Below are 13,620 nucleotides of genomic sequence, written 5' to 3'. Positions count from 1 at the left end.
ACATACGCCCATGCAAAATAAATTTAAATATGATGGTAAAGTGTTCCTAATAAGAAAAAAATACAATATTCACATTATGGATTGCATACAAGAAAATACAGTGCATACATACAAGAAAATATCTAGAAATCACCAAAAAATAATAGTTTTTTTTAAACAAAAATACATTTTTTAACTAATATATTATTAGTAATTATTTAGTTAATTGAGTTGAATGACCAATCTAAGGTTTATCACCAGTGCAACAGGGTTGTAGATCTTGATATTTTCGTAGTATTATAGGTTTTGGACCTGAGTTTTGTTTAGAATGTGATGTTGATAAAATATAGCTATAGTTTTAAAGTTACTTTTCTATAACTTTCATGAATTACCGGCAACAGCTGGTTGAGCATAAATGTATGCCTGTATGAAAACAACTGATTGAAAAGAAAATTAACCAAAAAGACCCGAACAGAAAATTGATCGAATTACAATTAGAAATAAAAATTACCCAAAATCTCGATTTTTTGTAAAAGATTGTTCTAATACAGGGCATTTAAACACACGGTCCATTTAATCAAAAACAAAACTAAACGAAAACAAAACATGTTTCTATGTTTCTTCATTCGTGCCTTTTTGATACAAATAAATATGGAGTAACAGTTTCTGTTTTCCCTGTTGACCGATAACAAATTCGACTTCCATTGTGTCTATGCTATCTTCTATGCTATATCTATGTTCCAGTGTTTATGCCGGATGATGATAGGCACAATAAATAAAATTTTCCAAAAATTGGCAGGGATGACAATGACAATGACCTGACAATGATAATGAGATGAAAATCATTGTATTTTTCGGGGAACTTTTTAGTTCGCTAAAATGTTCTTAGGGAAATTATGATTTCGGAAAATTTTCCATTAGGGCAATCTTCGTTTCGTTGTTTTTCTTTCGGTCAATTTTTCCTTCGGCCATTTATCAACGGACAATTTTTTGGATACCTAATACAGCTATGTCCACAGTCTAGCTCATTCTGACCATGGTTTTGGCAAAAAATAATACTCAAAATCACACTGTAATAGAAAGCTGCTGCAATGATAGAAGTTTTATTTTGTCCAATCATCAGAAAAGCATTAGGCGGAATGTGTGATTTTCTCTCGCATGCATTTTCATAACTTAAAACAAAAGGACCTATCTCAAATTCCATCTTTCTTGTAGTATAACAATTGGTAGAACAATTGATATAACAAAGAGCCCTATCTCAACATACGTCTCTTCGTCATAACGAAGAATTCTAGCAAATGAGATGGGGCAAATTTTTAAATGAATATAAAATGAAAAAGGTATAATATTGAGATGCGCAAATTTGCTATATTAAAAAATGACCCAATGGGCATGTCATGACGTTGATATCTCAAAATCGCCAAAAATCGAGATACGCCTTTTCGTCATAAAGCCGACGATATGTACGTCCCTGGTGAATATGTCGACATTTTTTTAGCATTAAAACATGTCGCACTTATAGTAACTTTTACCCTCAAAATTTCATACGAATCGCTAAGCACATGGAAGAAAATTATAATAAATCGAAAAAAGATGAAGACTTTAACCCCCTGTATCTACAAAACTAAGCAGAATTGGACCTATGTTAATATGAAAATAAATCTTTTTTTACGAGAGGAATCTCCCCACGACAGATGGCACATGTTTTTTGAAACACCCCGTATTTGTAAATGATGGTAGATGTTTTCCCTCTTGAAATTAAAAAAGAAGACATAAAAGAGTATTAATTTAAAAATATAATATATTTGTGAAAAATATACATTCAAATCACTAATATAAACCTATTTTATACATAATAAAAAAATAATAACTAAAATATATTTTATATAAAAAGGACTAATAACTAATAACACTCTTCTAAGAATAGCATTTATAAAATATTTGCAAATCACTATTCATTTTTATTGAAAAACAAATGGATTTTAAAGTCCAAGGCAACACATTTCTCAATGGATTACTATTCAAGTAGAATCTTTTTTTATCTTATGTGAATTTATTCAAAAAGAAAATTTTATTACAACTGTTACGTTTTACTAGGGATTCCGAATTATGCCAATTTTCCATTGACTCATTGCTAAGATATTGGGATTATGGACTTAAAGTGGGCGCATTTCAAGGAGGTAGGAGCGTCATCAGTGACTGCAAGAAGTTTATTCTCTAGCGATAGGTGTATAATATCTTCTTCCTATTAACCAATATAAGTCTTTTATTTTCAATTCGATTCACACGAGAGATGCTTCTATTACATTTAGATGTCTTTGTAATAACATGGAAGCTGTTTCAGGCTTTTTGTCGACAGCCATAATTACTGTCATCTGCAAAAATAGCTGTTGGTATCGTTTGTGGGAAAGTCTGCTGTATAAAGGACATAGAGTAGTGGTCCTAGGACACTACCTTAATGATCTATGGACCTTGGTGATCCATGAGCGCGACTTTAGATATTGTTATTCTACGCTATAAGATAATATTTCGAATTATATCGCGCGGCATTATCTAACGTCGAGGAGGCGTTCACCGGCAAAATATTGATGACGCTCCTGTTTTTTTCTTAAAATACGCTCACTCTAATGAATAAATAAGCTATATAATTTGGTTGAAAATACAGGGTTATTTCAGTATAACTAAAGCTGGCTGTAAACATTTAACTTAATGCCTTTTTACGTAATGTAGAAAAATTATGGAATGATAAAAAGGAACAAAAAACGTACTACAATGATATAGAGTTATTACATATAACTAAATTGTCAACCACACATTTAATATACAAAATGTACACTTATAAATTCAAACATCATCGTTCATTAAAAGTTGTATTAAAGTAGATTTAGTTAAATCTTCAGAAAAGGCTTTCATTGAGGTGTCAGTTCTAGTTTTAACATTCTTGGGACACTTTTTATATCTAAATATAGTACAAAAATGAGTAGCACATACAGAAGACTGATTTTGAGTGTTTTTATATATTTTTCTTGTTTCATTAAATTTAACATTATCAACAGCTTCAAAATTACTTAATATTATAGGTCTATTCTTATTAATATGGTTCAAACAAAATGTCTTTATGGCCAGTATATCTGCGCTACTATTCTGAATAATGCCTGGAGATAATGGTAACATGTATTCATTTAAATGTAAAAAGATAGAAAATTTACTGTGAGTCTTAGTTCTCATCTGGCAATCTTTTTCCATTAAAGCACTTGATAAGTTTTCTGAAATAGATGAAGGCACATTCCAATTCAAAAAAGTGATTAATAAATTCAATGGATTAGCAAAATTTCTCAATAGTTTTATTAACCCATAAGGAATATTTTGCTCAAGGTAAATGAGAAAGCTATCAGCACCATTCAACTTGTGAAAACTTAAAAATTCAAATAATGCTTTCTTTGTAAATTTGCGTACCGCAACACAAATTGTCATATTTAAACTTTGTTTACTTGTTAATGAATTTGTAACAAGAACTGAATTATACCTATATTCTGATTGTACTTTGAATGCTACTAAATAAGGTTCTTTTGATGTCATAGATAATTTACAGGAATACATAAATGCCACCATATTACTATTATTATTCTCAAATAGTTTCTGTACACTTAGTTTTCCAGTTTTAAATTTACCTTCATTCTCATACAATATATAGCACATATTTGGAAAAGTCTTTGTGTTTTCTTTTAAAGTAATTCCATTAATTATGTTTTCCTTAACTAAAAAAGCATTGTAAATGTACCATCGTGAATCAACTTCTTGCCATATTGATAAGGGTCCCCAATCATACTCAAGTTGAACCCTCTCACTATTCTGAAGCTCTGAAATATTACAGGGTGTTCCGAAAAAATTAAACACTTCCAAAACATGATGCAATCGATTGTACTGATGCCTATAGGCAAGAAACAAGCCAAGACTAACTATTGAAATGATAATTAAAAGGAGACGTTGATATTTCTTCATGGTAAATTTTTAGGAAAATATATGTCATTTCTTAGTTTAGCTTTGTTGGGGCTGGTTATTTACAAAAGGCTAGCGTACTAGAGTTATGTAATATGCCTTACTGTTACAGACTCTAGCAGTCAGCTATAACAGGCCATTGCCAGAATTATTCAAATTAAAAAAAAACAATAATCACAGAACAATAATAAACTTCTAGAAAAAATTAGGTTATATCTTCTATCCACAGCTTATATCATGTCTTGTCTATGGTCTTGTCCTTGTATGTCACAGATCAGAGAAGAAAACCGATAAGGATGGGTAGAATTTTTTTGATGTATAAATGAACCGGTATGGATGAGTAATGGTTATTTCTTTAATATTTTATTACGACTTCTTCACTTTTCGACTTTGATCTGTTTGGGCTTACTTCGCGAGTAGTGCAGAGGTCGTATATTCTACTATGTTGTGTTTCTTTATTTTTGTAAAAAAAAGTTACATGTTTGTAAAATAGTCTACAAGAGCATTAGATATTAGATATATAATCATAAAATAATAGGGCGCGTTCAGGGACGATCAGCGGCTGAGTGGCTGAGTAAGCGGTTTCCCAACGGCCTCTTTTTACACGCAAAAACAGTCAGCCGCTGAGCAAAATACTCAGCTGTCGGTCAGCCGCTGTGTTCCCTGAACGCGCTCATTGATAAAAAAAAGCCTGAGTTACAAGTTAATTACGTCTCAATCTGGTCTCAATTACAAATGGCTTGTCGTATTCAAAGGTCTTTTTAGATCATATATAAAATAAATAAAAATATATGTCATTGGTTTATTTTTTTGCGGACCAACCCTAGAAATGCAATTTTTTAATCTATTTTCTGTGGCAATCCTACATAACCTAGAATCGATGCCTAGAATCTAGAATAGTTTTCAAATTTTTTATTTATTTCTCTTATTTCTAATAATTAATGCTTTTATTGTATATGTATTTATCTAAATCATGAGCGCTACCATAAAAGATAATAATAAAAAGCGTAGTTGGAGTGAGGTAAATAAAAGTAAAAAGGCAGAAAGGAAAAAATGGAAAGAAGTAAATTTAGAGAAAAAGATGAAAAAAGAGCTGACTGGAGCTGAAATTAATCAAAATTTAATTGCAAATCAAGAACATATAACAGCACTCAAAAGATTTTCATCTATTTCTATAGCCGTTCCAGGTTCTATTATAGAAAATGCCCAATCTCCCGAACTAAAAACATACTTAGCTGGTCAAATTGCAAGAGCTGCTTGTATTTTTCAAGTAAGAATGTAATCTGATTAAATGTAAAATGTATATGGAATGTTTATTGTTTTTTTAGGTTGATGAAATTGTTGTTTTTGATGATTATGCAGATGAAGTTACTGCCAAAAAGGCAAAGTTCAATGATAATGTTGGTGAACAAGTGGCTAGGCAAAGTTGTGTACAATTGGGACGAATATTACAGTATCTTGAATGTCCTCAATATTTACGAAAAAGTTTTTTCCCGATTCATAATGATTTAAAATATTGTGGTATATTAAATCCCTTAAATGCCCCACATCATTTGGGCACTAAAGATGAGTTTATTTTTAGGTATATATTGTATAAAAGTAATTTGTAATGCAAAATTATTTTTGAGTTCTAAAATTTTAGGGAAGGGGTGGTTTTAAATACACCTGTTAAAGTAGGAAAAGGATCTATAGTCAATGTGGGATTACTTCAGCCTGTTCAAATTGATAAAACCTTAGTTCCAGGTAAATAATGCTTTTTAGAAAAATATAATCTTGTGATATTTATAATTTAGGGATTCGTTGTACTGTAAAGCTACTTCCTAGAGATACAAACAGTAAAAAGTTAAAGGGAGTAGTTGTATCTCCCCTTTTGCCTAGAAGTGAAACTGGAATATATTGGGGATATGCTGTAAGAATAGCAAAGTCCTTATCAAAGGTTTTTTCTCAATGTCCATACAAAGAGGGGTAGGTACTGGGTACTGACATAATAGTAATAAACAATATAAACATTTTCATTTCAGGTATGACTTAACCATTGGAACATCAGATAAGGGAAGCTCTGTTGATGAGTTTGATTGTCCAAAATACAAACATTTGTTGATAATGTTTGGTGGATTACAAGGTTTAGAATCAGCTTTAGAAAATGATAATGTTTTGGATGCTGATGATCCTAAACTACTTTTTGATTACTATTTAAATACCTTACCTGAACAGGTATATACACTCTATATATATATATATATATATATATATATATATACAGGGTGGTCCGAATTGTATTCCGGAAACTTCGGCAGCATATTCTGCAGATAGAAATAAGTAAAAAAGTTCGTATAAATGTATGTCCTAAAATGCTTAGTTTCGGAGATACAGGGTGTAGAAGTTTCATTTTTATTTCAATTTTTTCTAAATAATTTCTGCAGTAACGTCAATATTTGGATGAAAATTGGTATCTGGGAGTTTTTTGTCATGAGAAATTTGATTTTGATGTCAATATGATTCCTACTGATAAAGGGCGCCACCTACATGTGTTTTAACTCTTTTGAAACGTAATAAATTTTTGTCCGTACCTGTATAAAACTACCGAGGGCAAAAATATACATCTCTGTTATTTTTTACGTAAAAAATATCTCTTTGAAAAAAACGCTACGAGCAACCGTTCTCGAGATATTTAGAATGGAAATAGTCAATACATGTCATTATTGACGAAAAATAAACACGTTAAGTAGATAGTTTTTTCACTGAAATAATAAATTTGGGAAATTTTTATTTTTTTAAATTATGTAATCATAAATTTTTCTGCAAAAAAATTATGATAAAACAGTTTCTGTTGAACTTTTGGCACAAAAACTTTCAAATTTATGATCAAATAACTATTTAGTCAACATGTTTAATTTAAGCCAACGACGACAGGTATTGATAATTTTGATTCCAAATATCTCGAAAACCAATACTCATAGCGATTTTTTCCTTAGATTAACAATAAATTTTTTCCAAGAGATATCTTTTACGTAAAAAACGTCGTAAATGTATATTTTTTTACTCAGTAGTTTTATACAGGTACGGATGAAAAGTTTTTACTTTCAAACCAGTTAAAAAATATGTAGGTAGCACCCTCTACTAGTAGTAGGAGTCATATTGACATTAAAATCAAATTTCTCATGTCAAAAAACTCCGAGACACCAATTTTCATCCAAATATTGACGTTACTGCAGAAATTATTTAGAAAAAATCGAAATAAATACGAAACTTCTACACCCTGTATCTCCGAAACTAAACATTTTACGACATACATTTATACGAACTTTTTTACTTATTTTTATCTGCAGAATATGCTGCCGAAGTTTCCGGAATACAGTTCGGACCACCCTGTATATATATATATATGTCTTTTGATCTACTTCTAAAATTGTCTTATTTTGTATAGGGTTCAAAGACCATAAGAACTGAAGAAGCCATATTGGTGAGTTTATCAGCATTACGATCAAAATTAAATCCGGAATTTGAAGTTCAAAAGTTTGATGAGACTAAAGTGTACTGTAAAGATTCTGCCGTTACTGAGGACAATGTAGATGCTGTTGATTCAGAAATAAATGAAGCTAATAATAGTAGAAGTAAAGAAGTTGAAATTAAAAATGATATGAGTAGATTTGATTCAGATTAGTTTTGTAAATAAATATATACAAAATACCCTCAAAAAAATAATATTTATAAACACCTATAATGCATTTTTATTTTTTATTAAAATACATTTAGTAGATTGTATTTACATGAGGGTGGGAAAAACTCATCTGCAGACGTTTATTTTATTGAACTAAATATTTTGTTTAGAAATAAATATTATTTTCAAAATAACGAAAATTGGTTTAGTATTAGTAGTTAGTTATTTTACTTATCAGCTTAGTATCAGAAGGGTATCAGCAAAAGGGCGAAAGTGAATTTTTAATATGAAATGTAAAAAATGAAAGTAGTTATATATACACCCATCCCTGGTTTACCTTTAAATTTTAGCAGTGTCTCCTCTTTGGCAGTGTCTTGTGGTTCAAAAGCAAAACTCTATGGTTTAGTCAAAGATGATTTAATCTATGGTTGGTACTTTGACTTTGACAGAAGAAATTTTAAAGTTTTAACAGGTTGTAATTTTTGGAAAACTTTGTTTTTCTTTAAAAATAAAGTGATTTATTTATACTAGACTGCATAATTATTAAAATGAGTGACAGTAGTAGTGATGAATGTGATACACAACATGTTTTATTCAAAAATAGACCAGAATGGAGCGATGTTACACCTTTAAAGCAAGATGACGGTGACGAGCCAGTTGTCCTTATTGATTATACTGAAGAATGCAAGTTTTTTAATAGATATATTACTCTTAATAAATATAAAATAACAATAATATGTCAACCATATAAATAATACTTATTTAGATGATGTTGACATATCTACTTTATATTTAAAAATAATTGGAAAATTATGTATTTTAACCATAGTCATATGCTTTATAGTTGAAGACTGCTTTGACTATTTTCGAGCTATAGTACAAAAAAAGGAATATTCCGATAGAGCATTACAGTTAACTAAAACTGCAGCTAGTTTAAATCCAGCCAATTATACTGTTTGGCAGTACAGGTATTTGTGACCACAACTACATAAGTAACTTTTTCTTAATTAAACTAAATCTCCATTATTAGGCGAGAAATACTTAAATCGCTTGGTAAAGATTTACATGAGGAATTAGATTATATAGGTAAAGTTATTTTGAAGCAAACCAAAAATTACCAAGTTTGGCATCACAGACGCATTATAGTTGAATGGTTACAAGATCCATCAAAAGAAAAGTATCTCACAGAAGAAGCGTTGGCTAAAGATCCCAAGAATTATCATGCTTGGCAACATAGACAGTGGGCTATAAAGACTTTCAAGTAGATGTTTAATTTATCCGTTCACTGAAATTTATTTATATACATTTATAATTTTTATAGTTTATATGATGAAGAATTAGCTTACGTGGATCAGCTTTTAAAAGAGGACGTAAAAAATAATTCTGCATGGAATCAAAGGTATTTTGTAGTAAACAATACAACAGGCTTTACAGAACAAATTCTTAATAATGAAATAGATTATACATTGGGAAAGATAAAGCTTTTAATAGAAAATGAAAGTTCATGGAACTACCTAAGAGGGTAAAATAAGTAAAGAGGAAAAATAAATCTATTATAATACAGCTCTTTTTAGTCTTCTTGTGCATGATAAGAAAGGTATAAGTCATAACAAAAAGGTGGCCGATTTCTGTGAAACTTTATACAATGAAGGAAACAGATCACCATTTCTTTTAGCAGTGATTGTTGATATGTGTTCAGAGCAGTTGACCTACGATGGGGGTGATGGTGATAGCATTTATACTGTAATGAGAGCCAAAGAGTTGTGTAATGATCTAGCAACTCAGTATGATACTATTAGAGCAAAATATTGGGTAAGATTACTTTTGATGTAGTTTTACAAATTCTGCTGAGACAACAAAAGTTATTTTGCATTTTTATGATTAATAAATTGATTTTTCTGCAGAATTACTACAATTTTTTTTTTATTAATAAGGTTTATTAATATTAATTAATTGTTATGTTTAATACTTACCGTGTATACAGGGTGGTCCGAACTGTATTCTGGCAGCATATTTTGCAGATAAAAATAAGTAAAAAGTTTGTATAAAAAAGGAATGTCCTAAAATGCTTAGTTTCGGAAATACCGGGTGTAGAAGTTTCATTTTTATTTCGATTTTTTCCAAATAATTTATGAAGTAACGTCAATATTTGGATGAAAAATTGTGTGTTACTTGTAGAGGACGCCACCTACATATTTTTTAATTGGTGTGAAGAGTAAGAATTTTTCGTCCGTACCTGTAAAAAACTACTGAGTAAAAAATATACATTTACGACGTTTTTTACGTAAAAAGTTCTCTTGGTAAAAATCGCCACAAGTAATGGTTCTCTAGATATTTGGAATTGAAATTATCAATACCTGACATTGACATAAATTAAACATGTTGACTAAATAGTTATTAGACTGAAATCATAAATTTGAAATATTTTTGTGCCAAAAGTTCAAAAGAAACGGTTTTATCATCATTTTTTCGCAGAAAAATTTATGATTAATTTAAAAAAATAAAAATTTCGCAAATTTACTAATTCAGTCAAATAACTAATCTACTCAACGTATGTATTTTTTGTGAATAATGAGATGGATTGACTATTTCCATTCTAAATATCTTGAGAATGGTTGCTAGTAGTGATTTTTACCAAGAGACATTCTTTACGTAAAAAGTCACGGAAATGCATATTTCTTCACTCAGTAGTCTTATACAATAGGTAGGATTGAAAAAAACTTATTTTCAAATTTGATAATGGCCTAGGTGGCAAAAGTTGCCAATCATAAAAGTGAGTTTTTTTGCCAGAATTTTTTTTTAAACCAACCCCTTCAGGTTCTCCAACCCCCTCAAATTTTTTTTTTTTGAAAAAAAATCTGTTACGCCTTAGGTGTAAACTCTTCTTGAATGTGTAAAATGTGTTGAATGTTTAAAAGTGTGCGTTCAAAAATTGGAGGCTCTCGGAACATATTTGGAGGTGCCCCAGAGACTTAACAGAAAAAAATGAAATCCAATCTCATGTACAGGGTGATTCAAACTTCCCGCCCTTGGCTTATAACAGGAAAAGGAAAACTGCAAATACAAATTTTGAAGACAGGATTTCAATGGCAATGTGTAAGGTATATTGTTTCGTATTTAAACATTTTTCAACTTTTTTCAAAATGGTGGAAATGACGTCAAAAAAAATATTTTTTTCTCAAAGTCATCATTTTTTTTCATATTCTGAAAGAACATGTTTTTTTAAACAACTTTCATTAAAGAAGTTTTTCTCTATCTTTGTTTGGTTACAAGCTATGGGACTCTAAATTTAAAATTTTTAAATAAATAATTTAAAAATAACAAAAAAAATAAAAAAAAATAATAATAAATACTACTGTCAAGTAATTTATTTTTTACCAGGCGACTTGATTTTTATGAGAACGTCTGAATATTGCAATGAATTTGGCTGAAGGGGTTAGTTGAGATTTATTTAAACATTTTATCTTTAGAGTCTCATAGCTTGTAAACAAATAAAGATAGAAAATAATTTTTTTAATGAAAGTTGTTTAAAAAAATATGTTCTTTCAGAATATGAAAAAAATGATGACTGTGAAATTCAGCCATTCCACTATTTTGAAAAAAGTTGAAAAATGTTTAAATACGAAAAAATATACCTTACACACTGCCATTCAAATTCTGTCTTCGAAATTTGTATTTGCAGTTTTCCTTTTCCTGTGATAAGCCAAGGGCGGGAAGTTTGAATCACCCTGTACATAATACACTTTTAGCTGAAATCTAAACAAATTAACGAAATAATTCGTTACCTATTATACAGGTATGGACAAAAAGTTACTTTAAGTTACTTTTCATACCAGTTATAAGACATGTAGGTGGCGCCCCCTACAAATAGGAGTCATATTGATATCAAAATCAAATTTCTCATGTCAAAAAACTCCCTGACACCAATTTTCATCAACGTTACTTTAGAAATTATTTGGAAAAAATTGTAATAAAAATGAAACTTCTACACCCTGTATCTCCGAAACTAAGCATTTTAGAACATACATTTATACGAACTTTTTTACTTATTTTTATCTGCAGAATATGCTGCCGAAGTGTCCCGAATGCAGTTCGGACCACCCTGTGTATCATTTCAAATTGAATCTTAAAATAAATGCTGTTGATGAAATTTGGTATTTATATCCAATTTCAGGTGCATATGGCAGAAACTATAGAAAAACAGGCCAAAGAACAAGATATTCAAGATACCTCTTCAAGTACAAAATAAAAAAATTATATTTTATTTTGCAATTTTTTTGGTTTATACATGCCAGTGACTTGTGAACTTTTAACAAACTTATTTTGTACAAGAAAACATACTGTATAAGAAAGAATATTGAATATGTTTATATATATGCAAATTTATTAGTTACAAGTTATAATATGATTATATTGGCTTGATTAAGCTCGGCTATGAATTTGAATATTTGAACATTCTTTTTAATTCAAAATTTTTGTTTTTCTGAAATATTTTAATTAATTTAATAGACAAGTAAAAGGTAAGAAAACATGAAATACTATAATAAATAATGGAATTTTGAAGGAAAAACTAGCATCATACTAGTTGGAAATACTAAAAATAAGTAAATGTGCTTGTTCTGATTATTAGTGTATTAATATATATTTATGTTAATATTCTACCTAATAAAAGTTAAGCTTAACAACGAAAAGAAATTCTGTCATAGAAGAGACAAAATTATGCAATTTATCACTACAGTTTATCAACTGTAATTGGAAATTACAACTAAGGAAAGACTTTTAGTCATGCTTTGCTTGAAAACTACTTTGGTTGACTGTTATTTTTGTTTCTGTATTTATATATGTATAAAAAATGTATTTGTGAGTGTCACCAAAAAGAGAAACATTCAAGTATTATGAAATAAAAATTTTGTTTTTCTGTTAATTCGTGTTCCTTATTGACTATTGATAAGAAGGTTGATAAGTGATTAGAGATTGTCATAAGTGATTACATACTACCAAGTTTTAATTAATTTAAAGCTTGATGTTACTTCAAACCATCTTTATCTCAGTACTTATTTTTTCAATAGATTACCATGCAAACATTTACAAAATAAATAGGTACCATTCTTATTTATTGTCTGGTGTAAATGATTTATATCAAAATATCCCTTTTTTATGATTTATTTTTTGTTTACTTCTTTGGCCCTCTTTTTTATAATTTTGGTTAACTTATTCTTGGTCTTGGTCTGCTTTTAATAATACAATTTAAATAGAATTTATTATAATCTTTATTAGTACTCCGACGTTTCGATCTTTAGATCTTTTTCAAGGAACGACATTGAACGTAGATATATCTTGTCAGTTATACATATATATGTCTAAAATTTAATTACATCAGTTGTAGTGTGAGTTCATGTCAATATGTATAAAAAATTAATAATTTTGTAAATTTAATTTTTTATACATATTGACATGAATACACACTACAAAACTGATGTAATTAAATTTTAGACATGTGTATAACTGACAAGATATATTTAATTTGTTTCGATCATGTTTAGATATTTGTTCCTTGAAAAATATCTAAACATGATCGAAACGTCGGAATACTAATAAAGATTATCCAGCGCCGGTTTATACATAAAGCGGGACAAGCGGCCGCTTGGGGACCCGGGACCCGAAGGGGCCCGTATTTCGGTTATAAAAAAATATAATTATGAAACTGAAGAAGAAGTTAATAAATAAATGTTTTTTTAAAAAAGGTAAAGTAAATATTTTAACTAAAACTTCGAACCTGCATTGTTGACTACCATATGGTTTAAAATCTTAGAAAAAGTTAATGTTACGAGCAAAGCTTTGCAAGATCTATCACTAAATATATTTACTAGCATCGAGTTATTGAAGTCACAGGTATCATTTGTTCAAACACTCCGTGGAAATTTTGACGGTATCGAAATTGACCCAGCGACTTTAGTGGATGACGCTACCTATGAAGAAGA

General features: G+C 29.5%; 3 protein-coding genes across 3 annotated transcripts; 2 read left to right on the top strand and 1 right to left on the bottom strand.

Moving 5' to 3' along the window:
• Positions 1 to 1,853: 1,853 nt before the first annotated feature.
• LOC115876904 lies at positions 1,854 to 4,193 on the bottom strand. The gene has a single exon (XM_030892950.1). It carries the CDS (start codon positions 3,979 to 3,981, stop codon positions 2,824 to 2,826), a length of 1,158 nt encoding a protein of 385 aa, XP_030748810.1. The 5' UTR covers positions 3,982 to 4,193; the 3' UTR covers positions 1,854 to 2,823.
• A 638-nt stretch (positions 4,194 to 4,831) lies between these two features.
• LOC115876895 (putative methyltransferase C9orf114 homolog) lies at positions 4,832 to 7,697 on the top strand. The gene is made up of 6 exons (XM_030892938.1): positions 4,832 to 5,248; positions 5,307 to 5,560; positions 5,621 to 5,721; positions 5,772 to 5,943; positions 6,000 to 6,192; positions 7,406 to 7,697. The coding sequence occupies exons 1-6, from the start codon at positions 4,952 to 4,954 to the stop codon at positions 7,640 to 7,642; spliced, it is 1,254 nt and encodes a 417-aa protein (XP_030748798.1). The 5' UTR covers positions 4,832 to 4,951; the 3' UTR covers positions 7,643 to 7,697.
• A 382-nt stretch (positions 7,698 to 8,079) lies between these two features.
• LOC115876888 (protein farnesyltransferase/geranylgeranyltransferase type-1 subunit alpha) lies at positions 8,080 to 12,563 on the top strand. The gene is made up of 6 exons (XM_030892926.1): positions 8,080 to 8,323; positions 8,484 to 8,607; positions 8,670 to 8,900; positions 8,961 to 9,161; positions 9,214 to 9,451; positions 11,814 to 12,563. The coding sequence occupies exons 1-6, from the start codon at positions 8,188 to 8,190 to the stop codon at positions 11,886 to 11,888; spliced, it is 1,005 nt and encodes a 334-aa protein (XP_030748786.1). The 5' UTR covers positions 8,080 to 8,187; the 3' UTR covers positions 11,889 to 12,563.
• The last annotated feature ends 1,057 nt before the right edge of the window (positions 12,564 to 13,620 follow it).

The sequence above is a fragment of the Sitophilus oryzae genome, unplaced genomic scaffold (genome assembly GCF_002938485.1).
Source record: "Sitophilus oryzae breed Bouriz unplaced genomic scaffold, Soryzae_2.0 scaffold_1059_pilon_pilon, whole genome shotgun sequence".
NCBI classification, from domain to species: Eukaryota; Metazoa; Arthropoda; class Insecta; order Coleoptera; family Curculionidae; genus Sitophilus; species Sitophilus oryzae.
This window is presented reverse-complemented; position numbering and strand designations above follow the sequence as displayed.